The 24,679-nt window shown below is 46.9% G+C and overlaps 1 protein-coding gene, 1 non-coding gene and 1 pseudogene across 2 annotated transcripts; 2 read left to right on the top strand and 1 right to left on the bottom strand.

Annotated features, from left to right (window-relative positions):
- Positions 1–8,656: 8,656 nt before the first annotated feature.
- LOC109571991 (spliceosome-associated protein CWC15 homolog pseudogene) lies at positions 8,657–9,731 on the bottom strand (annotated as a pseudogene).
- Positions 9,732–14,661: 4,930 nt separating this feature from the next.
- LGALS7 (galectin 7) lies at positions 14,662–16,949 on the top strand. The gene is made up of 4 exons (XM_019978608.2): positions 14,662–14,774; positions 15,171–15,259; positions 15,931–16,132; positions 16,765–16,949. The coding sequence occupies exons 1-4, from the start codon at positions 14,760–14,762 to the stop codon at positions 16,876–16,878; spliced, it is 420 nt and encodes a 139-aa protein (XP_019834167.2). The 5' UTR covers positions 14,662–14,759; the 3' UTR covers positions 16,879–16,949.
- A 6,229-nt stretch (positions 16,950–23,178) lies between these two features.
- On the top strand, positions 23,179–23,250 carry TRNAE-CUC (transfer RNA glutamic acid (anticodon CUC)). Its single transcript has one exon. It is a non-coding gene; the product is annotated as a tRNA-Glu (tRNA).
- Positions 23,251–24,679: the final 1,429 nt, after the last annotated feature.

The raw sequence follows: 24,679 nt of genomic DNA, 5'->3' as shown, positions 1-24,679 counted from the left end.
TCCTTCCAAAGAAATCCCAGGGCTGATCTCCTTCAGAATGGACTGGTTGGATCTCCTTGCAATCCCCTCTTTTTTGGATTTCCTTCCCATTTAGGTCACCACAGAGCACTGAGTAGAGTTCTCTGTGCTATCCAGTAGGTTTTCATTAGTTATCAATAGTGTATACATGTCAGTCCCAATCTCTCAATTCATTCCACCCTCCCTTTGCCCACTTGGTGTCCATACGTTTGTTCTCTACATCTGTGTCTCTATTTCTGCTTTGCAAATAGGTTCATCTGTACTGTTTTTCTAGATTCCTGGTATATGTGCTAATGTATGATGTTTGTTTTTCTCTAACTTCACTTCGTATATCACTCCCTAGGTCCATCCATTATTTATCATAGATTATAAATAAATAATCTATTTATTGCTACTTCTGGATTTTCTGTAGGGGCATTATATATTGACTCCCACTCAGGTGTGACAGGTGACACTGGTTTAATCCCTGGGTTGAGAAGATCCCCTGGAGGAGGACGTGGCAACCCACTCCAGTATTCTTGCCTGGGAAATCCCACCAACAGAGAAGCCTGGTGGGCTACAGTCCATGGGCTCAATAAGAGTCGGACACGACTAAAGCGACTGAACGGGCACACACAAAAAGGGAGAGGGTGTGGCTCTCTTTCATCTCCTCGCCTCCTCCCTACTGCTGGGTTCATGTGCCCTCTTATCATTTACCAACAGACTTTAAAGTCATCATGGCTAGAGTAGTGTTCAGTGTTCACATTCATGTGACTCTGTTGGCACAATTCTCCAGCCAGCCGTGTGATGTATCTGTGAAGGTTCTCCTTGGTGTATAACTTTGTGTTCTCCCTGGAATTAGCGATCATCTTGTTTTGTATTTGTTTAGCTTTCTCTGTGCGTGCGTGTGTGCTCAGTTGTGTCTGACTCTGCGACCCCATGGGCTGTAGCCCATCAGGCTTCTCTGTCCATGCAGTTTTCCAAGCAAGAATGCTGGAGTGGGTTGCCATTTCCTCCTCCAGGGGATCTTCCTGACCTGGGGATCGAACCCGTCTCCTGCCTCTCCTTCACTACAGGTGAATTCTTTACCTCTGAGCCACAGGGGAAGCCCTCAGTACTTTCAGATGCACCCCATTTTCCATCAGTTTCACTTTCTCGGAGATTTTGCCCAAAACTTCCCTTTACTCCAGTCCTCTATTTCCTCCTCGGTGGAAAGGTGGTTGAAGGCCCCAGGTAGCTGTCTTTGTGCACAGCTGTCACTTCTCAGCCTCACATTTTTAGTCCTGGAGAAGCACCTGGTGCCATGGCTTCCTGGGCTGGGCTGTTAGGCAGTTCTGAATGAATGAGTTTCTTCTCCACTTTTTCAACTCCAGCCTGGGATTCAATTCCTGGGGTCTACTAAGTTACCATATATTCAGTACCTAAATCTGTCTTCTCTCTTTTTCTTTGTCCTTGAGGGCTTACACCTTGAAAAAATCCTTTAGGGACTTCCATGGTGGTCCAGTGGCTAAGACCCTGTGCTCCCAATGCAGGGGTTCCTGGTTCAATCCCTGGTCAGGGAACTAGATCCTGTGTACCGCAATTAAGACCCAGCACAGCCAAATTAATTAATTAAAATATGTTCTAAAAGTCCTTTAAAACATAATGATTTAAGGGCCAGAAGTCTGAGATCATTTTTTTTTTTTTTTGGCTCTGCATCTCCTGACTACGTGAACTGAAGACAGTTGCTTTTCTCTTTATGTTGGTGAATTGGGGGTAACAGTGGTCGCTACTGCATAGATAAGATAATATTAGAGTGAGAGACTAAACGGTGAAAGTCGATAAAGTGCCTAGAGCTGTGTGACACACACCAGGATATGCTGTTTGCACTGGAGTGGCTGCTGCTCGTGGGTTTCACATTATACATTATTGCTGATTGGCACATCACTCCAACCTCAAAGCTTAAAATAACCATTTCCTTTTGCTCAAGGATCCTGTGAGTGAGGAATTCAAACAGGGTATACTTTGTTTCAGCTTTTCAATGTCAGGGGCCGTAGCTGGGAAGACTTAGTGGTTGTGGTTGATGTGAAAGCTTGGGGCTGGATCATCTGGAGACTTATTCACTCAAAAGTCCACCTGTAAGTCAATGCTGGTGGTTGACTGGGATCTCAGCTGCATGGACCGGTGGACATGAACACTTTCTGGATGGCTTGCACTTCCTCATAATATGGCTGCTCACATAGCAGCTCAGGGTTCCAAAAGGACCATCCCAGGTCACAGAATGGCAACCTTTCCTGACACAGTCCCACTTCTGCTGTACTCCATTGGTTACAAATGGATCAGAAGCCCACCCTGACCCAAGCAGAGGTGCTGTAGGATACCCATACCCCCTCTGTGGGAAAATTGCCAAAGTCGTATATCATAGAAAAGCCTGTGGGACATGAAATAGTCTTGTGGCCATCTTTGGAAACTACAATTCATCATATTTCTCAAACGTTTATATATATATATATGTAAATTTTTATTTATTTATTTATTTTTGGCTGTGCTGGGTCTTCATTGCTGCGAGGGCTTTCTCTAGTTGCAGTGCGTGGTCTTCTCATCGCAGTGGCTTCTCTTGTTGCAGAGCGTGGGCTCTAGGGTATGTGGCCTCAGTAGTTTTGGCTCCAAGGCTCTAGAGCACAGGCTCAATAGTTGTGGTGCACAGGCTTAGGTGCTCCGTAGCATATGCCGTCTTCCCAGACCAGGGATAGAACCCATGTCTCCTGCATTGACAGGTGGATTCTTTACCACTGAGCCACCAGGGAAGCCTGCCTTAAAAAAAATTTTTTTTAATTTATTTGGCTGCATCAGGTCTTAGCTCCTCTGTAGCATGTGGGATCTTAGTTACCCAATCAGGGATCAGACCTGGGTCCCTGCAATGGGAGCATGGAGTCTTAGCCACTGGGACACCAGGGAAAGGGAAGTCCCCTTTCCTAGTTTTCTTGCCTACCAGGGCCACAATGCTTGTAGATACTCAAATGACAGCAGATTATGGTCTGCACATCTCTTGTCTTGCCTGACTTCATGATCAGACCTTTGTAATGCACTTTGTTATTGTCAGAAGGTCCCTGGTGGCTCAGATGGTAGAGAATTTGCCTACAGTATGGAGATCCGGGTTTGATCCCTGGGTCAGGAAGGAAGATCTGGAGAAGGGAATGGCTACCCCCTCCAGTATTCTTGCCTGAAGAATTCCCATGGACAGAGGAGCCTGGCGGGCTACAGTCCATGGGGTCACAAAGAGTCAGACACGACTGAGTGACTAATACTTGTTATTATCATTGGAAACATTTTTTCTCTCAGTTAATTGTATATACCTGTAAATTGTCTCGGAGAAGGCAATGGCACCCCACTCCAGTACTCTTGCCTGGAAAATCCCATGGACGGAGGAGCCTGGTAGGCTGCAGTCCGTGGGATCGCAAAGAGTCGGACACAACTGAGCGACTTCACTTTCACTTTCACTCTCATGCATTGGAGAAGGAAATGGCAACCCACTCACTCCCAGGAACAGAGGAGCCTGGTGGGCTGCCGTCTATGGGGTCACACAGAGTCGGACACGACTGAAGTGACTTAGCAGCAGCAGCAGCAGCAGTAAATTGTCTTACTGTAGAGGTTATCAAGCATACAAAAGTCAACAAAACATAGGAAAATAAATCTCTCTGCACCTCCCAACCAGCACAACAGCTGCCAAACCATAGCCAATCTTGCCTGATCTGCATGTGTACCCACCTTCTATCTAGTAAAGATAATATTCTTTATTTTTGACATAATATTAAAGTCAATCTTTTAAAGTGCACAGTATTGCACCAGGAACTCTGTTCAATATTATGTAACAACCTAAATGGGAAAAGAATTTGAAAAAGAATAGATATACATATTTGATATACAATAGATATACAATTTGAAAAAGAATACATATAACTGAATCACTTTGCTATATATTTGAAACTAACACAACATTGTTAATCAACTACACTCCAATATAAAATAAAAAGTTTTAAAAAGTGCACAATTCGGTGGGTTTTGCTATCTTCACAGGTTGTACAAGCATCACCACTATCTAATTCCAAATATCCTCTCACCCCTCAAAAGACCCCACACATAGCAGCAGTCACTCTCCATTCTCCCCTCCTCCCAGCTTTTGGCAACCACTGTCTCCATGAATTTGTCTTTTCTGGATATTTCCTATGGAATCATGCAATATATGGCTTTTTAGGTCTGACTTCTTTCACTTAGTAGTGCTTTCAAGGATCATCCATCTTTCAGCATGGATTTGTACTTCGTCTGTTTCTACTGCTGATAATTTTCCATTGTGTAGATATACCATATTTATTTATACCATATTTATACCATTATTTATACCTTATCCATCATTAGTTGATGGATAATTGGAATGTTTTCACATTTTGATAATGAATACTTTGTTTCAACTATTATAAATAATACTTCCATGAGCATTTTTATTTCTTATTATTTGCCAGGCTGTGCAGCTTGTGGGATCTTGGTTCCCTGACTTGGAATTGAACTGAGGCTCCAGCAATGAAAGTCCAGCAGAGTCTGAGCCGCTGGGCTACCAGGGAATTCCCAATATAAAAGTTTTTGTGTGGATATATGTTACCATTTTTCTTGTGTATCTACCAAGAAAAGAACAACAACCAAGGAACGGGGTTGCTGGTCACTGGGTAAGTTCACGTTTAATCTTTGGGGAACTGCTGGAGTGTTTTCTATAGCTGCACTATTTTACATTCCCACCAGCAAATTAAGAGGGTTCCAGTTTCTCTATATCCTTCTTTAGGAAATGTTTACTTATTTATTTGGCTGTGTAAAGTCTTAGTTGCAGCATGCAGGATCCAGTTCCCTGACCAGGCATCGAACGGCATCGAACCCAGGCCCCTTGCATTGGGAGCTCGGAGTCTTAGCCACTGGACCATCAGGGAAATCCCTTTCTCCATGTCCTTACCTGTACTTGTTATTATCTATCTTTTTTATTGTTGCCATCCTAGTGGGCTAAAATGATTGTTTTGTAAGACGTTAACTTTGATGTATTAAGTATGTGTAAAGTTTTAAAGAACTTTGGCATATTAAAATACCTAACTGAATAGCCTTGTGATTCCAACTTAAAGTATATAACTGAGTTATGGTTTATACTTGTGAATTTTACTTTACAATTTCTAAAAACAGTGCTGGGACATTTAAAAGGACTACAGACTACTTAAGATTCACTATATTTTTTCTTCTTTTTTTTAAATTGAAGGATAGTTGATTTATAATGTTGTGTTAGTTTCAGGTCTACAGCAAAGTGATTAAGTGATAAATACAGGTGTGTATATATATATGAATATATAGGGCTTCCCTGGTGGCTGAGATGGTAATGAATTCACCTGCAATGCCGGAGACCTGAGTTCGATCCCTGGGTCAGGAAGATCCCCTGGAGAAGGGAATGGCTACCCACTCCAGTATTCTTGCCTGGAGAATTCCAGGGACCGAGGAGCCTGGTGGGCTGCAGTCCATTGGGTCGCTAAGAGTTGGACACGACTGAGTGACTTCACTCTCACTTTTCACTTTCCTGCATTGGAGAAGGAAATGGCAACCCACTCCAGTGTTCTTGCCTGGAGAATCCCAGGGACGGGGGAGCCTCATGGGCTGATGTCTATGGGGGTCACACAGAGTCGGACACGACTGAAGTGACTTAGCAGCAGCAGCAGGGCTTCCCTGGTGGCTGAGATGGTAATGAATCCACCTGCAGTGCCGGAGACCTGAGTTCAATCCCTGGATCAGGAAGATCCCCTGGAGAAGGGAATAGCTACCCACTCCAGTATTCTTGCCCGGAGAATTCCAGGGACCGAGGAGCCTGGCGGGCTACAATCCATGGGGTCCTAAAGAATCAGACATGGCAGAGCGAGTAACACTTTCACTTCACTTTCATTAATTCTTTCTCAGATTCTTTTTCATTATAGCTTATTACATGGTATTGAACATAGTTCCCTGTGCTATACAGTAGGTCCTTGTTGTTCATCTGTTTTAAAAAATAATTGTATTCATTTATTTGGCTGTGCTGAGTCTTCATGGCTACAGGAGGGTTTTTCTCTGGTTGTGGCGAGTGGGGGCTCCTCTGTAGCTGTGGCGCTCAGACTTCTCACTGCAGTGGCTTCTCCTGTTGCAGAACACGGGCTCCAGGGCGCATAGACTTAGCAGTTGCAGCACGCAGGCTCCAGAGTTCAGGCTCAGTAGTTGTGGCAAATGGGCTCAGTTGCCCCTCGGCATGTGGACTCTTCCCAAAACAGGGATGGAACCTGTGCTCCATGCATTGGCAGGCAGATTCCTTCCCACTGGGCCACTAGGGAAGCCTTGTTTACCCATCTTATATGTAGTGGGGTGTATCTGTTAACCCCAAACTCCTAATTCATCCCTCTCTCCCCCTTTCCCCCTTGATAACTATAAATTTGCTTTCTATGTCTGTGAAGATTCCCTATATTTTGATATCACTGAAACATTTGGAAACAATTGGAAACTTACAGAATAGTTTGTAAGTTTGTATTAGTTTGTATTTGCAAATACAGGACTATGTAAGTCAGTTGCCAATAGACAGCCCCACCATCCTCAAATACGCTAATGAGTGTGTGTGAGGGGTACACAAGGACGCTCACTCACACCCACCAACATCAGGGGTTCACCCTAGAGCCCCTACTGCCACCTGACCTTCAGACCCCATTCCAGTTCTGCCTGTGGTGCCACCGAGCAGCTGGTAGCAGAGGACTCAGTTCAGAAACTGGCATTGATTTGGTTGTCACATATTCTTAGTTTCTGTCCCCTTCAGTCTGGAACAGTTCCTCAGTCTTTCTTTCTTTCAAGACCTTGACATGTTAGAAGGTTACAGGTTGATGTTTCCTTGTCCTTCGATTTTGGGGGCAGAAGCGTCACTGTGTGCACCTATGAAGCTGCTCACAACCTCCAGGTATCCTGTTGCTGGTGATGTGGACTCTGAACATGTGATTAGCAGTACCTGCCAGGTTTCTCCACCATCGAGTTACCCTTTGGTCTTTGGTCATTAGTAAACATTTCATAGGGAAGCACTTAGAATTTAGTGCAAACATTCTTCATTCCATTTTTTTATCATTTCTCTCCTTTCCTTATGCACATCTGCTATAGACTGAATGTTTATGTTCCTCCCCCTAAATCCCCATGTTGAAACCTAATCCCCAGTGCCATGGTATTTGGAAGTGGAGCCTTTAGGAGGAGATAAAGGGCTTCCCTGGTAGCTCAGACAATAAAAAATCTGCCTGCAAGGAAAAGACCCAGGTTCAATACCTGGATCCTGAAGATCCCCTGGAAGAGGGTATGGCAATCCACCCCAGTATTCTTGCCAGGAGAATCCCATGGACCGGGGAGCCTGGCAGGCTACAGTCTACGGGGTCACAAAGAGTCAGATACGACTGAGCGACTAATGCATACAAGGTCATGAGACAGAGGCCTTATGAGTGGGAGTCTCTTATAAAGGGACCCAGAGGGTCAGCCTTGATGGTCCAGTGGTTAAGACTCCACGCTCCCAGTGCAGAGGGCCCAGGTTTGATCCCTGGTCAGGGAACTAGAGTCCACATGCCACAGCTAAAGATTTTGCATGCCGTGATGAAGATCAAAGATCCTGTGTGCCGAAACTAAGATCCGGAACAGCCAAATAAATATAAATCTTTAAAAAAAAATCCACCTGCCAATGCAGGGGACCCAGGGTCAATCCCTGGTCTGGGAAGATCCCACACATCGGGAAGCGACAAAGCTCTCGAGCTGCAGTGACTGAAGCCTGTGCACCCAGAGCCCGTGCTCCACAAAAGAAACAGCCACGGCAATGAGAGGCCCGCGTGCTGCAACTAGAGAGCAGCCCTGCTCAACACAACTAGAGAAAACCCACGTGTAGCAACGAAGACCCCGCACAGCCAAAAATAAATAAATAAAAATTTAAAAGTAAATAAAGGGACCTAGAGAGTGCCTTGACCCTCTAGTCATGGGGGGATCGGTGAGAACCAGCAATTGAAAGGTTGTTGTTGAATCACGCGAAGACACCGGGATTCTTGGCCCCCAGAGGAGAAGAATTCAATCCGGGGCCAGAGACGAGGCCTGATCGCTCAGAGCTTTTGTGTAATAAAGTTTTATTAAAGTATAAAGGAGATAGAGAAAGCTTCTGACATAGGCATCAGAAGCGGGCAGAAAGAGTACCCGCTTGCTAGTGTTAACAATGAAGTTATATAATCCAAAGGATGTCTGAGGTTGTAAAGACCTCATCAGACCCACTCCCATCATTTACATTTTAAGATAACACTGTCCTCAGGCAGGATACATCCTTGTAAAGACCAGGTCTACTCCCATAATTTACCTTTTAAGATAACAGAAGGTTTAATCCAGAGACTGTCCTTAGGCAGGATACATTATTGTTATACAATCCTAAGGAATGTGGAGAAAGAAAAAGGTTTGTCCTTTCTTCCTCCTTGAGAATTCCAGACCCCTCTCTCCTTGGGGACCCCTAGACTCCCTATCAACCTGCCTAGGAAATGACTCTCTCACAATCAGGCTCTCAGTGATGATAATGGCACCTTGGTCTTGGACTTCTCGGCCACCAGAACCATGAGAAATAAATTTCTTCTTTTTTTTTAATATGCAATGTTTTACTAGCTGCATACATTTCAACAAACAAGTTGGGGACACAGATTTGGCTATTTAGATTATTAAAAGTATTTATTACAAGGTTTCTTTTCCTATATTTAAGAGAAAACACATGACTGGAAATATTGAGATGGAAACTGGGTTAAACCAATTCCCAAGTCCTTATCAAGTAATTCATCAATAAAGGAAAATATACTTTAGAACTAAAAATTAGGGAAGCCTATACACAATTTAGATAGGGGTGGGAGAGAAAAATAAATCAAAATGAAGTCAGATCGTTTACATTTTATAGCCTTCAATCCAGCACATAAAACTGTACTATTTAATGTATTTCTCCATGAACTTTTTGTGAAATTCAGATCGGAAGCGTATCATTTACAAATCTTTTGTCTTTCTTCTGATCATGTACACCTTTTGCACAGTTCTTGAAGATAACGTCATCATCTCACCTTCTTTTAACTTTGAAGTTGGCCTGAGGCTGGGATGGGCCAGTGAGATTAAGAAGAACGAATCCTTTCTTCTTTAGCCTTTTGTTCTTGTTCCTTCCTGGCCTGCTCTTCAGCTCTTTCTGTTTTAATTTTTTCCAGCTCTGCAAGAAGAGCTGCAGTATCATCATCATCACTCTCCTCTTCAAAATCTTCATCTTCATCTTCCTCATCTGTCAGTGGATCGTCTGCATCAAGGTTGGCAGCAGGAATCTGGTCCAGTCGAGGCTTCTTTGACACTGAAGAGGAGGTTGTATGTTCTCGGGTTGGCTGACCTCTTGTTTTTTTCTCTTGCAGCAGCTCTCTCTCTCTTCTCCAACTCTCTCCTGAAGTCACGGTTTCGAACCTCTTCAGGGGCATCCCGAGTGGTCTGTCTATATTTTGTCTTTGTATGAGAGGGTAGGTCTCTGCTTGAATACTGCTTTGACAGTTGGCTCAAATCACCCTCACCTTTTCCTCTTCCACCTCTTGCAGGTTCAAAAGTTGGCCGAGCTGCTGTTGTCATCTTTTATGTTTGGCCGAACTCTGACGCTTCTACCTCCGGAGATCATACAGACACCATCATGACTCTCTGCTCCCCGAGAAATAAATTTCTGTTGTTTGTAAGCCATCTGGGCGATGATATTCTAGGGCTGTCACAGTGGCCCTAGCAGAATAAGACAACATCAGTACGGGCTCATGGCTTCCTATTCTAGTCATGGTGTTATCACTCAGGACTCTCATGGTCCCAGATTCAGTCTGTGGGAGTCCTTCAAGTGATTCAAGTGAGTTCATACACCTGCCCCAGATGCCCCATCCTTTTGTAAGTGCTTCCTTCTTCTCTGACACAAGCAGTTGTTCCCAGCACATCTTGTATGCTCCCTGTCTGAGCCTGGGAAGCGGTCATTTCTACAGCAGTTCCTTCAGTAGAGAAAGATACGGTCCTTAGGAACCAAGATCTGGGTGCCAGTGTGTGAAAAGGGAAAGTGTTAGTTGCTCAGTCGTGTCTGACTCTTTGTGACCCCATGGACTGTAGCCTGCCAGGTTCCTCTGTCCATGGGATGCTCCAGCAAGAATACTGGGGTGGGTAGAACTCCCTTCTCCAGGGTATCTTCCCCACCCAGGGATCAAACTCAGATCTCCTGCACTGCAGGCAGATTCTTTACCATTGGAGCCACCAGGGAAGCCTGAGTGCAAGTGTGCTCACTGCCATTCAGATGTCTCTGCTCCCAGGCCCTCTGGGGAGACCAGGTGGGAATACAAGAAGTCAAGTGTATGTCCACATATGGTAGGGTAGGCAAAATTTTACCTCTATCTTCCTTTTTTTTTTCTTTTGGCAAGGCCTGAGAATTAAACTGACATACCAAATCAACACAGAAGAAATGAATACACATTTAAAAGTTTTACATGATCCTGGAGCCCACATAAGGAAATAAACACAAATAAGCAGCTACACCTACAAGTTAAGAACAATGAAAGGCATTGTGGAAAAGTAACTAAACTAATACGTGGGGAGGTAAAGGAAGATAGGAATCTTTTTTTTTTTTTTGGCTGCAATGGCCATGTATGATCTTAGTTCCCCTGAAGTGGGAGTGCAGAGTCTTAACCACTGGATTGCCAGGGAAGTCCCAGACAAGAATTATTTTAACAAGGCCTCCCTAGGTTCTCACCTTGCTGATAAAATTGTTACTTTCTTAGGGCACAAGTAGAGCATCTTTCACTTGGCAGTTTTTATCTCCTGTTTTCAGGAGAAAAGTGGAGATTAGAATGACCTTCCTGTATTTGCTGTTTTTCAAGTGCTGAAAGCTCAAAATAATCCTTATACCAAAGGGCATATTTTGGGTGACATATTTGTCACCTTTCAACACACACAGGTATTTACAACTGACTTTCTCTTTTGTGTGTATATAATGCTCATCGATCACAGAGGGCAAGTATGACTCCACTTATACAAGGTACCCAGAGCAGCCAAATTCAGAGACAGGAAGTAGAATGGTGGTGGTCAGGGGCTGGGGATAGGGGAAGAGAAAGTGAGTGTTTAGTGGGTACAAGTTTCAGTTGGGGAAGGTGAAAAAGTGCTGGAGATGTTGGTGGTAAGGGGTGCACAACATGGGAATGTACTTAAGGCCACTGAACTGTACATTTAAAAAATAGTTAGAATGGGGGATCCCCCTGGTGGGCCAGTGGATGAGAACCTGCTTTCCAGTACAGGGGACATGGGATCGATCCCTGGTCGGGGAACTAGTCCCACATGCAGCAGGGCAACTAAGCCGCAACTAACACCTGACTCAGGCAAGTAAATACATACATTTTTTAAAAATAAATTAAAAAGAAAAGTCCAATTTGGGGGCGTTTCCTTGTAGCCTAGTGGTTAGGATTCAGAGCTTTCCCTGTCGAGGGCCCAGGGCAATTCCCAATCCAGGAATAAGATCCTGCAAGCCCAGTGCATCAAGGCCAAAAAAAAGAAAAAAATTAACAAAAAAAGAAAACAATCAGATTTTTAAAACGTCATTTTCCTCACTGGGAAGGTAATTTACAAAACCAAAGCAGCTCCTGGGACATCTTCACTGAATATGAAAACCAACCCAAAGTCGCCAAGAAGCTGACACTGACACACCTGGGATTTTCAATTCCTGGAACCGCTGTGGGGGCACTTAGTATTACTTCTGGCCCCAGTTGTTTCTTTTTATTTTTTCTGATCTGGGTCTTCACGGCTGTGTGCCGGCTTTCGCTAGTTGTACTGCACGGACTTCTCTTGTTGCGGAGTATGGGGTCTAGAGCTCTTAGCAGTGGTAGCACACATCGCCCCAGTTGTTTCTTTTTATGTATTTCATCTTTTGGCTGTGGTGGGTCTTCATTGCTGCACCCAGGCTTTCTCTGTTTGCAGAGAGTGGGGGCTACTCACTAGCTGTGGTGGCCAGCTTCTCACTGCAGTGGCTTCTCTTTTATGGAGGATGGGCTCTAGGCACACAGGCTTTAGTAGTTGAAGCACAAGGGCCCTAGAGCGTGGGCTCGGTAGCTGTGGCCCACGGATTAGTTGCTCCATGGCGTGGGGGCTCTTCCAGGACCAGGGATCAAACCAGTGTCCCTTGCATTGCAAGGCAGATTCTTAACCAACCACTGGACCACCAGGGAAGCCCTCCCCCAGTTATTTCTGCAGGAGGTAATTCTGGAAGGTGGAAGGAGAGACACACACAACCTGCTGGGCATCCTTCTTTTTATTTTCATGGCAAATGAACGTGTTGGCTCAATACTAAGGAATAACGGTGTGTCCTGGGGTAGATGCGAGGGGCAGACTTTTTCAGGAGATAAACCTTGATTGGGGTGGTGGTTGTCCGGGTGTGTATATCATTAAGACTCATGGAACTATTCTGTTGAAACCTGGGTGATCTGATTTATGAGTGTAGCATATGGCTTGGAAAAACAAAAAGAGTATTGGGAAATAACTACATTCACCACTTATTTAGAAGTTAAAAAAAAAGATACTAAGTATATTATTTCCAAACTGATAGAAGATAATCAACACAGATGAATAAGAATGCATCCCACATCTGAATTATGAGAAATAAACCAGGAATCAAACTGGTAACAGATTGAATGCCTCATTTGACCAAACATCAAAAACAAGCCTGGACGTGCAGGTTGGAAGCATGTGGAGAAATATCCAGAGACAATGAAGAAATCAGGAAAAGATAAACTGCCAGGATACACAGCAATATACAGAATGACATATACAAAAGGCACATGATTACTGATCAGAATAACAGAACCCATCATTCTGGGAAACTCTCCATCTGAACAGACATCGATGTCACCGCCTCAAACCCCACAGTCCTCTCCAGATTGAAAAATACTTTTATTTATTTTATTTTGGGTGTGCTGGGTCTTTGTTGCAGTGTGTAGGCTTCTCTAACTTCAGTGTCCCAGCTGAGCTGCCACGTCTGGGATCTTAGTTCACTGACCAGGGGGCGAACGCAGGCCCTCTGCATTGGAAGTGCAGAGTCTTAGCCATTGGACCAAATAGGGAAGTCCTTGTCCTCTCTATTTAAAATCTCCACGAGGTAGGTGTCCTTGGCACACAGATCAGCTCCAGCCCCTGGCCCCGTCCTCCCCATGAGGCCTTGGGGAGATGCTGGCCCTCTCTAAGCCCACTTTCTCTTCTGCCAAATGGAGGTGACTGTAGCCCCCACCCAAATGCAGTTTCCCACCCTTGCTCTCTGAGACGCTTGTCCCCACCAGCTGCACCAACTGTGCAGTGATGGGGCTGAAGGCTGGGAGGCTGAGGGCGGTGGATCAGGTTCTGACTCTGCTTGTCTCCACCCAAAGTCTCCATTCCCGACTCAGCCCCAGGCCTTTTCTCCCTCTGCTGGGTGGGGCACCAACAGGGGTGGGTGGGGTGGGGAGATGGAAATGGAGTGGTAGGCTGCCCGGGCTTCTAGGAGGAGTTTCTGCTCAGCTCCCCAATGCCCTGTTCCCTGCCTTCCAGAACCCTCTATCAACATTCTCCCTCTCACACCACCCTTCATACCTGCATGCCCCTTCAGGAGCCTTGGGCTGTGGGGACTTGGCCTGGGCAGAGGGGCCACCCTTCCCCCCACCCCACTCCCTTCCCTTATCTTGAACACCAGGTAGGACAGAGGAGGCCATTCTGGGAGGTGGAAGGAGAGAGACTCAAAGAAGAGAAATAGACAGGAACATGTGAGAGAGACAGGGCAGGACAGAGACACAGGACAGCCAGAGACTAGGGCATCCTGGAGAAAAAACCAGAGAGGAACTTCCAGAGATGAAGAAAGCCAGACACACAGTCTACATGGTTCTACTTAGTTGTGTTTCTTGGGCAAACTGCTTCTCCTTTCTGAGCCTCAGTTTCCTTATCTGTCAGATAAGGGTGATCAGGGGCCCTAGGCTCAGTGGCCTGTCAGAGATCAGTGGTCTCTCCCACATGCTAGGCAAGCCCGAGGCTTTGTCAGTGGCACTTCTCATTATCTTTCCTTCTTTCTTTCATCCACATTTACTGAGCACTTACTGTGTGCCAGGCACTGCACTAGGCACCAAGGATACAGCTTTGACCACTGGGCAGAATATCCTGTCCTCTTAGCTGCCTTTCCTATCATTATCCTGTTGCCATGGTTATTATTATATTACAGGAGCATCAACTGGAATTTCAGGGGAGACCCATCCTTAGCCCTAGGCAGCAGGTCCTAACCTGGGAGAGAGGGCGCAGAGTTTGAGCTCACAGCTTCGCCTCTCAGGACTCAGATTTTCCATGATGGAATGGATGTGAGAGTCTTCTCTCTCCACCAGGCAGCAGGAAGGTAGGGCTGGAGGGATGGTGTCTCAACAAGCCTTCCACGCTGTGTGCTGTGCTGGTATGGTTATTATTGTTAACTGTCTCTATCACTATTAGCTCAAAGGGGAGGGACCGTACACCTGGGAATCCTCAGGATGGCAGGGGCATCAGAGGCCCTAGAAAGAGGGTGCTGGGCCAGCATGGCCCCAGGGTCTGTGCCAGGTGTGGGTGGTGGGTGTGGAAAGGCTGAGTCACCAGGGCCAGGCACACCCTGCTTTGATTTAAGGTCCCAGCAGCCACGCCCCCACTGCCACTGCCGTCCCGCTGTTCCAGCCATGGCCGGGAGCTTTGTGAGTGCTCGCAGTGTGGGGGCTTGAGGCGTTTGGACCCAAGGCTGCACTGGCAGAGGGGAGGGGCTGGGGCTTGGCTGAGGGCTCCTGTTTCAGGGAGAAAGCGGGTGTTCCGTTGTGCCAGAATGTTCTGGGCTGCCGTTTCTGGGTTCACCCAATCCATCCCCACGCTCTCCCCCCTCCCCGCATTGGTTCCCCTTACTGTCTATCTTTCTGTCCCTCTGAGTATCTTCCTGCTGAGTCTCTGTGTTCCTCTGCACCCCCGGTTCTCTTTCCCGTGTCTCTGTGCCCTTTCTTCTCTCTGATTCTGCTGCTCTGCGTCCTGGTCATGTTCTCCACACAGCTGACCCACTTGTCTCTCTCCTCTGCCTCCCTGATCCACTCTGGCTGCTGCAGAACGTCCCCCACAAGACCTCGCTGCCCGAGGGCATCCGAGTGGGCACTGTGTTGAGAATTCGTGGTTTAGTCCCCGACAAGGCTGGCAGGTGAGACCCCCGAGCCTCAGCGGTAATGGGTGGGAGGTTTCCAGGCTCAGTGAACCCCACTTTTACAGCCCAGAGAACAAAGCCCCAGGCCAACTTTGCCCACCAGGATCTTGGAATCCCCAGGCTATTTCTGCCCTCCTGGAATCTGACGTCCTCACTTATCTGTCCCATGACTGTGCAGGTGGGGTCCCTACATCAAAGAATCTGGGGGTTCCAGGGCAATCTCATGACAAGTCCAAGTGCACAGCCACTCTGGAAATAGAACCTATGAATCACAGGTGCCCTGGGCAGCATGTAGGAGGCCTAGGCAATCAATCCTAGGGCTTCCTGGGTGGGGATCTTCAGGATTTCTGAGAATCTACAGTGCCTGGGAATTTGGGGGTCCCTGGTATTGTCCCAGCCCTCTGGGAAGTGGGAGCACCCTGGTCTTCAGGACCATGAGTCCTTGGCATCTCCCAGACTCTGGAAATGAGGGGGACCCAGGCCCTGGTCTAGGTGAATGTGTGTCCAGGTCTCCCACTGGTTTTTGGGTGCCCTGGGATCTGGGCTCCATGGTCTCCAGTCCATCTCCCCTCTTTCCCTGGTGTGTGGCTCTCACGTTCCTGTAAATATGGATGTGCTCTGGCAAAGGGTAACTCCTCTATCCAATGTTCTTCTCCACCACCTTCCAGGTTCTACGTGAACCTGCTGTGCGGTGAGGAACCAGGCAGTGATGCCGCCCTGCATTTCAACCCCCGCCTGGACGAGTCCACGGTGGTCTTCAACACCCTGGAGCGCGGCACCTGGGGCGCAGAGGAGCGGGGCTCAGGCATTCCCTTCCAGCGAGGGCAGCCCTTCGACGTGCTCCTCATTGCCACTGAAGAAGGCTTCAAGGTGTGTCTCTTCCACAGGGCGGGCTCCAACACCCACATCTCTTCCCTTGGCAAGGCCAGGAAGGCTCTTGGCAGAGGTTGGGATCAAAGGCGTGGCCAAGGTGGGCAGGGCCTCCCCAGTTCCTCACCTCCCCTGGCGCAAGCGCACTACTGTCAGAGGGTAGGCGTGTGTCGGTAGCAAGGACGAGACAGTGAGAGCCAAGTGCTCAAAGGGTGGGAGTCCAGCCGGAAGATGTGGACATCCTCTATCCTGTTCCCTGTCCACTGGCGTCTGAGGTAGCAGTTCTGGGACAGGGAAATGGACGACTTGGAAGACAGGACCCCGAATAAGTCCCAGCCGGGGGTGGTCATTGAAGACCTTCTACTACCCGGGCTGTTCTTCACTTTCTGTGCGTCCGAGGAAGGCGATGCATCCAGGAATTCTGGCAACTGCATCACTGCCAAAGCTTAAAAAGCACTCAGGTGTCAACAATGAACTCATTTAATCCTCATGACAAGGGGCTTCATTGAATAATAGACCTCTTTCTCAGTGGGGGCTTGCGTGCGTGCCTAGGTCACGCCGCGTGGGCACGAGCCGGGAATAACCCCGCAGTTGCCTGGGGAACCTTAAGCAGTGTCTCCTCGTCCCTGCAGGCGGTCATCGCAGACTCTGAGTACCACCACTTCCGGTACCGGATCCCGCCAGGGCGCGTGCGCGCGTTGGAGGTGGGCGGGGACCTGCAGCTGGAGTTGGTGAAGATCTTCTGAGCCTTCCCAGGAGGGCTGGCGGAGACCCGGGGCAGGGGTCTTGGATGGCAAATAAAGTCTTTAGTCCCTCATCTGTGCGCCTGTCTTGTGTCAGTGTCTCCTTCATATAGACGAGAGCAGCAAGTTCAGAGAGGTGAAGTTAAAGTCGCTCAGTTGTGTCCGACTCTTTGCGACCCCATGTACTTATACATTCCATGGAATTCTCCAGGCCAGAATACTAGTGGGGAGCATTTCCCTTCTTCAGGGGATCTTCCCAACCCAGGGATCGAACCTAGGTCTTCCGCATTGTGGGCGATTCTTAACCAGCTGAGCCACAAGGGAAGCCCAAGTATACTGGAGTGGGTAGTCTATTCCTTCTCCAGAGGATCTTCCTGACCCAGGAATCGAACCGGGGTCTCCTGCATTGCAGGGGGATTCTTTAACTGCACTATCAGGGAAGAGAGGTAAAGACAATGGCTAATGGTCACAAAGTGGCCCAGGTGGGTCCGACCCTGAATCTCCGAGGGCAATTTCTATTCCTGGAGGCTTGGAGAGGGTGGGGGTGGGGCTTTGACTCGCCTTCCTGCTGCACTTTACGGAGGAGCCAGGTGATAACGCGGTGGAGTTGACTGAGGGAGTCTGGAGGAGCCCAAGCCCTCACCAAAGCGATGGACATGAGTTTGAGTAGGCTCCGGGAGTTGGTGATGGACAGGGAAGTCTGGCGTGCGGCAGTCCATGGGGTCTCAAAGAGTTGGACACGACTGAGCGACTGAACTGAACTGAAGCCCTCCCTTGGGCTTCCCAGGTGGCTCAGTGGTAAAGAACCGACCTGCCAGTGCAGGAGATGCAGGAGACATGGGTTCGATCCCTGGGTCTGGAAGATCTGGAGGAGGAAATGGCAACCCCCTCCGGTGTTCTTGCCTGGGAAATCTCATGGACTGAGGAGCCTGGCGGGCTACGGCCCATGGGGTTGCAAAGAGTCTGAGCACGAATTACTACTAAGCCCACCCTTGGCGCCCCCTCTGAGGGTATAACAGCCACCACCACCTCCCCCCCTCTCCACCCCCCCAGCGGTTGGTCAGCCTGCAAACAGGTCCCTTGGAGACCCCAGTCTCGCGGAGATGATGTGTGAATCTCGGCCTCTCTGCAGTTGCCCCCGCTTCCTGGCTCCCCAGGCTTTCCAGCCCTCCGCTGGGGCGGGTTCAGGCTTGGAAGGGATCTGGGCGTTGCCGGCCTACTTTTCTGTCCCCGAGATGGGACAGTCTCCGCCAGTTCGCGCCCGGAGGCAGACGCACACGGGCGGGGTCCGGAACGCGAAGTGCCGGCTCCTGTGTCCCTGCTGCCCTCTAGGGCGCTGTTCTCACACTTCCTCCTTGGCTCGCCTGATGGCCCTGAACTGCCCCTTCCCCCAGGGATTCTGGAGGGGGAACGAGGGGCGGGGTACAACTTAGAAGCCAAGTCAGCCCCGAGTGCCAGGTGGGGATTTTCTGGCCACTGTGGGGAGAGGAGTCCATACCACGGAGTGCCCCCCTCCCCCGCCGACTCCCGCACCCTCTCTGAGGTGCTCGCAGCGGCGGATGGTCTCAAGCAGTTGATGGAGAGAGGTTGGAGGGAGCGTGCACCGCATACCAGGAGTTGGAAAAGTCCAGAGCCGCTCCCCTGGGGGGATGTTTCTCAGCCTAGTACCTTGCGAAGCCAGTGACATGCTGCCCCCTCCTGGCCGCTGCCCACATCGCAATCTTGGGTCGGGGAAGAGCCCCTCGAGAAGGGAACGGCCACCCACTCCAGTATTCTTACCTGGAGAATCTCATGGACAGAGGAGCCTGGAAGGCTCCATAGGGTCGCAAAGAGTCGGACACGACTGAAGCGACTTACACAAGCACCTTGAAGAGGGGTGCAAAATCCTGTGGGACCACCAACCCCGGGCGCCAGTTCGAGCCCTTTCATGACCCGAACTTATCCTGCACTTTGCAAACCTCCAACTGCAGGTACCTATCCCCATGGCCAGCCTTTCTGAGTATGTTTCTCAGGGACAGTGGAATAAGGGGTCCCCTGCGGAGACCAGTCTGGCATCCACTGGAACTCCAGGGCTCATTGTTAAGTGAATTAATTTTTATTTTATGTATGTGTTTTCATATCGTTATTGAACATTTTAAAATGTTTGTAGATAACATACCAATACGGTACAAATTTCAGAAAATAGAGTGAAAAGTAAGGCATTTTACTGGCACAACCACAAACGTGGTTAGGTTCTGAGCAGTAGATGGTAATGATTCATCTGTGTTAATTTACTGGTTTCATCTCTGCCTTACCGTATAGATAGTGGAGAATGTTCTTATTTGCACAAAATACAGAGTAAAGTATTTGGAGGTAAAGAGGCAATATATTGGTAACTTATTCATAAATTGCTCAGGAAAAAACTGAAGTTTGTATTGTATTTAAAACTTTTTTTTTCATGTCAAGAAATACATATATATATGAATTATAACATATATATATGATATGATCTTATATGTAGGATTCCCTAAAATTTTCCCCGTGCGTGTGTGCTAAGTCGCTTCAGTCGCGTCCAAGTGTTTGTGACCCCAATGGGCCATAACCCACCAGGCTCCTCTGCCCATGGGATTCTCCAGGCAAGAATACTGGAGTGGTCTGCCATGCCCTCCTCCAGGGAATCTTCCCGACCCAGGATCGAACCCACATCTCCTGTGTCTCCTGCGTTGCAGGCAAATTCTTTACAGCTGAGCCACCCGGGAAGCCCAAAGTTCCCCTCACCCTATTGTTGAAAGCTTAATGAATGAATGCAGCAAAGTAGCAGGACACATAGTCAACACACACAAATCAGCTGCATTTCCCTATACTGAGACTTTTCTTCTTTCATTTTGCTGGCTCCCCAGGGCTCCATTGTAAGGAGTAGCACAACTTAGGCCACTTGAGGCCCCATGGATGTCTACTGGTGTCAAAGCATCCCCTGCATGCAAACTGTACTTTAGTTTTTCAGTTTCCTTGGACTTACATCAGCCCAAAGCTTTCACCTTTTTTTACACACTCCATTGTGATTAGAAAATATATGCATATTTACTGTACAATCTTTAACAAGATTTTTTGAATCACCCACAATTTCACCACTCTGAAATAACCACTCGATATATTAGTGTACTTCCTTCTAGGCATTTTTCTGTAATAATTTATCTACATTGTACATTCTGGGGAAGTTGGAATATATATATATTTATATACATATTTAGCTAATATTTCCTGAGTCCCTACTATGTGTTGTTAGTCACTGTGCTAACCATTCAGTCCTTAAAATGACACTCTGAGATAGATAATTTTTTTTCATTTATAGAAAGACAATAATTTTTTATTTTTTTAATTTTAAAAATTATTTATTTTTCAAAATGAAGTATAGTTGATTTACAGTGTTGTGTTAATCACTGCTGTACACCAAAGTGACTCAGCTTTACATACATATATACATACAGATTCCTTTTTAAAATATTCTTTTCCATTTATGATTTCTCACAGGATATTGAATATAGTTCTCTGTACGACACAGTAAGACCTTGTTATCCTGTATATATCCTCTATTAGCCAGCCTATATATAATAGTTTACATCTGCTAATCCCAACCTCCCACTCCATCCCTCCCCCAACCCCTCCCCCTTGGCAACCACCAATCTACTCTCTATTTCTGTGATTCTATACGTCATCTTTCAGATTCCACATATAAGTGATATCATTTGGTATTTGTCTTTCTCTTTCTAACTTCGTTCGTTTAGTATGATAATCTCTAGTTTCAATCCAAGTTATAATCTAGTTGCATCCAAATTGCTGCAAATCGCCTTATTTCGTTCTTTTTTATGGCTGAGTAGTATAGTATGGATGTGAGAGTTGGACTGTGAAGAAAGCTGAGCGCCGAAGAATTGATGCTTTTGAACTGTGGTGTTGGAGAAGACTTGAGAGTCCCTTGGACTGCAAGGAGATCCAACCAGTCCATTCTGAAGGAGATCAGCCCTGGGATTTCTTTGGAAGGAATGATGCTAAAGCTGAAACTCCAGTACTTTGGCCACCTCATGCAAAGAGTTGACTCATTGGAAAAGACTCTGATGCTGGGAAGGATTGGGAGCAGGAGGAGAAGGGGACGACAGAGGATGAGATGGCTGGAGGGCATCACTGACTTGATGGACATGAGTCTGAGTGAACTCCAGGAGTTGGTGATGGACAGGGAGGCCTGGCGTGCTGGGATCACAAAGAGTTGGACACGACTGAGCTACTGAACTGAACTGAGTATAGTATCGGAGAAAGCAATGACACCCACTCCAGTACTCTTGCCTGGAAAATCCCATGGACGGAGGAGCCTAGAAGGCTGCAGTCCATGGGGTCGCACAGAATCGGACATGACTGAAGCGACTTAGCAGCAGCAGCAGCAGCAGCAGCAGCAGCAGCAGTGTAGTATAGTCTTATTATTCCTATTTTGCAAATGAGACATCTGATGCACAAGGAAGTGAAGTGACCTGATCAAGGTTACATATCATGTAGATGGTGGAGCAGGGACCAGAGCTGCTCCATACCTGTCCATATGTTTTGATTAAATACCTGGTGAAGGAGATTCCACAGCTTGGGGTCTAAACCACTGGGAAATCATGTTTTATTTCTTTTCTTGTTTCAATTTTTAATATCAGCTTTATTGAGGTGTATTTTTTTTACAATACATACATATTAATGATTTTTGTATGTCTGATTTTTCTTTTTTAAACTTTTTATTGGAGTATAGCTGTGAGGTATATTGCTCATACAATAAAATTCACCCTGCATGTACAGTGCCGTGAGTTTTGACAAATGCATGTGGTTGTGGGGCTAACATCACAGTCAGGGCACAGAATATTTCCATCACCTCTTCTCAAGCGCTCTTAGCAACTGCTAGCCACTGAAGTGTTTACTATCAGCATAAACTGGTTTTTCTTGCTCTAAACTTGGTATAACAGTGTAGGATGTGCTCTTTTCTGCCTGGCTACTTCTGTCAGCTTGTTTTTGGAGTTCTTTCATGTGTTTGCATGTAGCAGCCACTCATTCTGAATGGTAACCATTGTATGACCACACTGCACTTTACCTATTCACCTGTTGATGGATTTTTGAGTTGTTTCTAGTGTTAGTGATTATGAACTAGAGTGGTATGGACAAATCTTTGTGTGGATGTATTTTCTTTTTAAGATTTTTTTTAATGTGTACAGATTTTAAAGTCTTTATTCAATTTGTTACAATATTGCTTCTATGTTTTGGTTTTTTGTCCACAAGGCATGCGAGATTTTAGGTTCTTGACCAAGGATCCAACTTGAATCCCCTGCATTGGAAGGAAAGTCTTAATCACTGGACCACCAGGGAAGTACCTGTCCATATGTTTTGATTAAATACCTAGGAGTTGAGATGCTGCGTCAAATGATGAGTGTATGCTTGCCTTCTAAGAAACTGTCAAATTGTTTTCCAGTGTACTTGAACCATGCTACATGCTTACTTGCCATGAATGAAAGCTCTGGTACCTCACATCCTTATCAGCATGTAGTATGGCCAGGTTTGTTGGTTTGTTTAATTGTAGCCATTCAAGTCGGAGAAGGCAATGGCACCCCACTCCAGTACTCTTGCCTGGAAAATCCCATGGACAGAGGAGCCTGGTGGGCTGCAGTCCATGGGGTCGAAAAGAGTCGGACACAACTGAGCGACTTCACTTTCACTTTCTACTTTCATGCATTGGAGAAGGAAATGGCAACCCACTCCAGTGTTCTTGCCTGGAGAATCCCAGGGACGAGGGAGCCTGGTGGGCTGCCGTCTATGGGGTCGCACAGAGTCGGACACGACTGAAGTGACTCAACAGCAGCAGCAGCAGCAGCAGCCATTCAAGTGGATCTGTATTGTGTCTCATTGTAGTTTTAATTTGCATCTTTGCATTTTCCTGTAACTACTCACGTTGAGCATCCTTTTATGTGCTTGCCAGCCATTTGTATATTCTGAGACTTGTTTATTCAAATCTTTTGCCAATTTTAATTGGATTGTTTGCTTTCTTATTAATATATGAGTTTTTTATACTTTCTGGATATAGTTCTTTGCCAAATATATGTATTGTGAATATGTAACATGTATTCTTCTTTGGGTAAACAGACTAAAAACAAAAACCTAAAGTCTTTTCATTGTTTATGCCTTTCTCAGAGCAGAAGTATTTAATTGATGAGTTCTGCAATATCAGGTGTGGGGTTTTTTTTTGTTTTTGTTTTTTTTCTGTCATGGTGTGTGCCTTTGTGTCCTATTTAAGAAATCTTTGGGAATTCCCTGGTGGTCCAGTGGTGAGGACTCAGCACTCTCATAGCCGAGGCCCAGGTTCAATCCCTGGTTAGGGAGTTAAAATCCCATAAGCCACAAAGCAACAGCCAAGGCGGGGTGGGGGTGGGGGGGAATGGGACATAGAAATAAGCATAACGAAAAACTGTAAATCTTCCAAATGAAAGAAAAAAAATTTAATTAAAATTAAAAAAAAAAAAAAGAAGAGGAAGAGACCCCAGAGCTCTCTTCTGTCTGGGAAGATACATCAAGAAGGTGGCCATGTGCAAGCCTGACAGAGAGCCCTCAGCAGAACATGACCACACTGACACTCTGATCTGGGATGCTCAGGCCCCAGACCTGAGAAATAACCATTTGTTGTAGGAGCCCATAGTCTGTGGTGTTTGCTATAGCTGCCAGAGGTGGTGGAGATATCTCTGAAGGTTGGTGTGAGGATTACAGTCACAGCAAGTGCTCGGCAAATAGTAAGCACTTGTTATCCTATTTATAACAAATATCTGCTCTCTATGGGATGTCTTCATTTACATGATAGCATTACAGGCAAAACCTTGTTATTTTTTTCAATTTGGCTCGAGTGAATCCTTAAGTTGATGAGACAGGAACACTCTACTTTGCTGGTTAGGTCAGGAAGCAGGGGTAGAAACTGGGTAATTGGCACCGGACCCCTGACTCCATGGCTGTGTCAGATTCCTTACTCCACAGGGAAATGAGTTAATCGACATTCTGGCTGGTGCACCGCTACAGAGATCATGTCAACTGAATTAGGAAGGTTTTATTTGGTTGCTATTTATTTGGTTGACAAAAGAATAAATAAAATAAAAATGGGAAAGAGAGAATTATTGACTCTGTGAATGTAAAAGTCTGGTTTTGAGCACACCCAGATGGAGGCGTTCTATACTCCAGTAAATCTTATTTCTGGCTCTGCTTCACTCAGCGGCGTCCGCATTCTCAGGCAGGGTCTCCTGACAACATGGCCAAGGTAGAGCTGGGCCACTCGGGGGTTTCATCCCCCCTGCTTAGGGGCCTCAGGGAAAGAGAAGCCCTGTCCTCACTTCCAGGCACTGAAACAAGTAACGTGGGGGCCGGGGGTGGGGGGTGGGCGGGGCCGGGCCCGGCCGGGGTAGGGGTGGTGGTGGCGAGGCGCTCTGATTGGCTGGCTTGAATCACATGCATTTCCCTGGAACAGGTGGGAGGGGCCAGCCCAACCAGAGCCATGTGCCTTGAGAATAAGGGACCCGTGGGTCCCCCAAACATAATGAGGTGACTGATTCCAGAAAGAGGTAAGGAGTGCTGGGTTCACAAACAGCCACTACAGTAACATCAGTCTGTTTTTCTTAGCTAGACTGGGGAAAGCATATTTGACTCTGGGTTCAAGGAGAGATTTGGGGAGTGGTAATCACAAGAACTCTTGGTGGTGTGAGCCCTGCAGCATGGCAGCCAGCGGGGAGCTAAGAAGAGCAGCAGCCTGGAGGGGCCTTTCAGGAGGGGC

The sequence above is a fragment of the Bos indicus genome, chromosome 18 (genome assembly GCF_029378745.1).
Source record: "Bos indicus isolate NIAB-ARS_2022 breed Sahiwal x Tharparkar chromosome 18, NIAB-ARS_B.indTharparkar_mat_pri_1.0, whole genome shotgun sequence".
Classification (NCBI taxonomy): domain Eukaryota; kingdom Metazoa; phylum Chordata; class Mammalia; order Artiodactyla; family Bovidae; genus Bos; species Bos indicus.
Note: the sequence above shows the minus strand (reverse complement) of the source record. Positions and strands in the feature narration are given on the sequence as shown.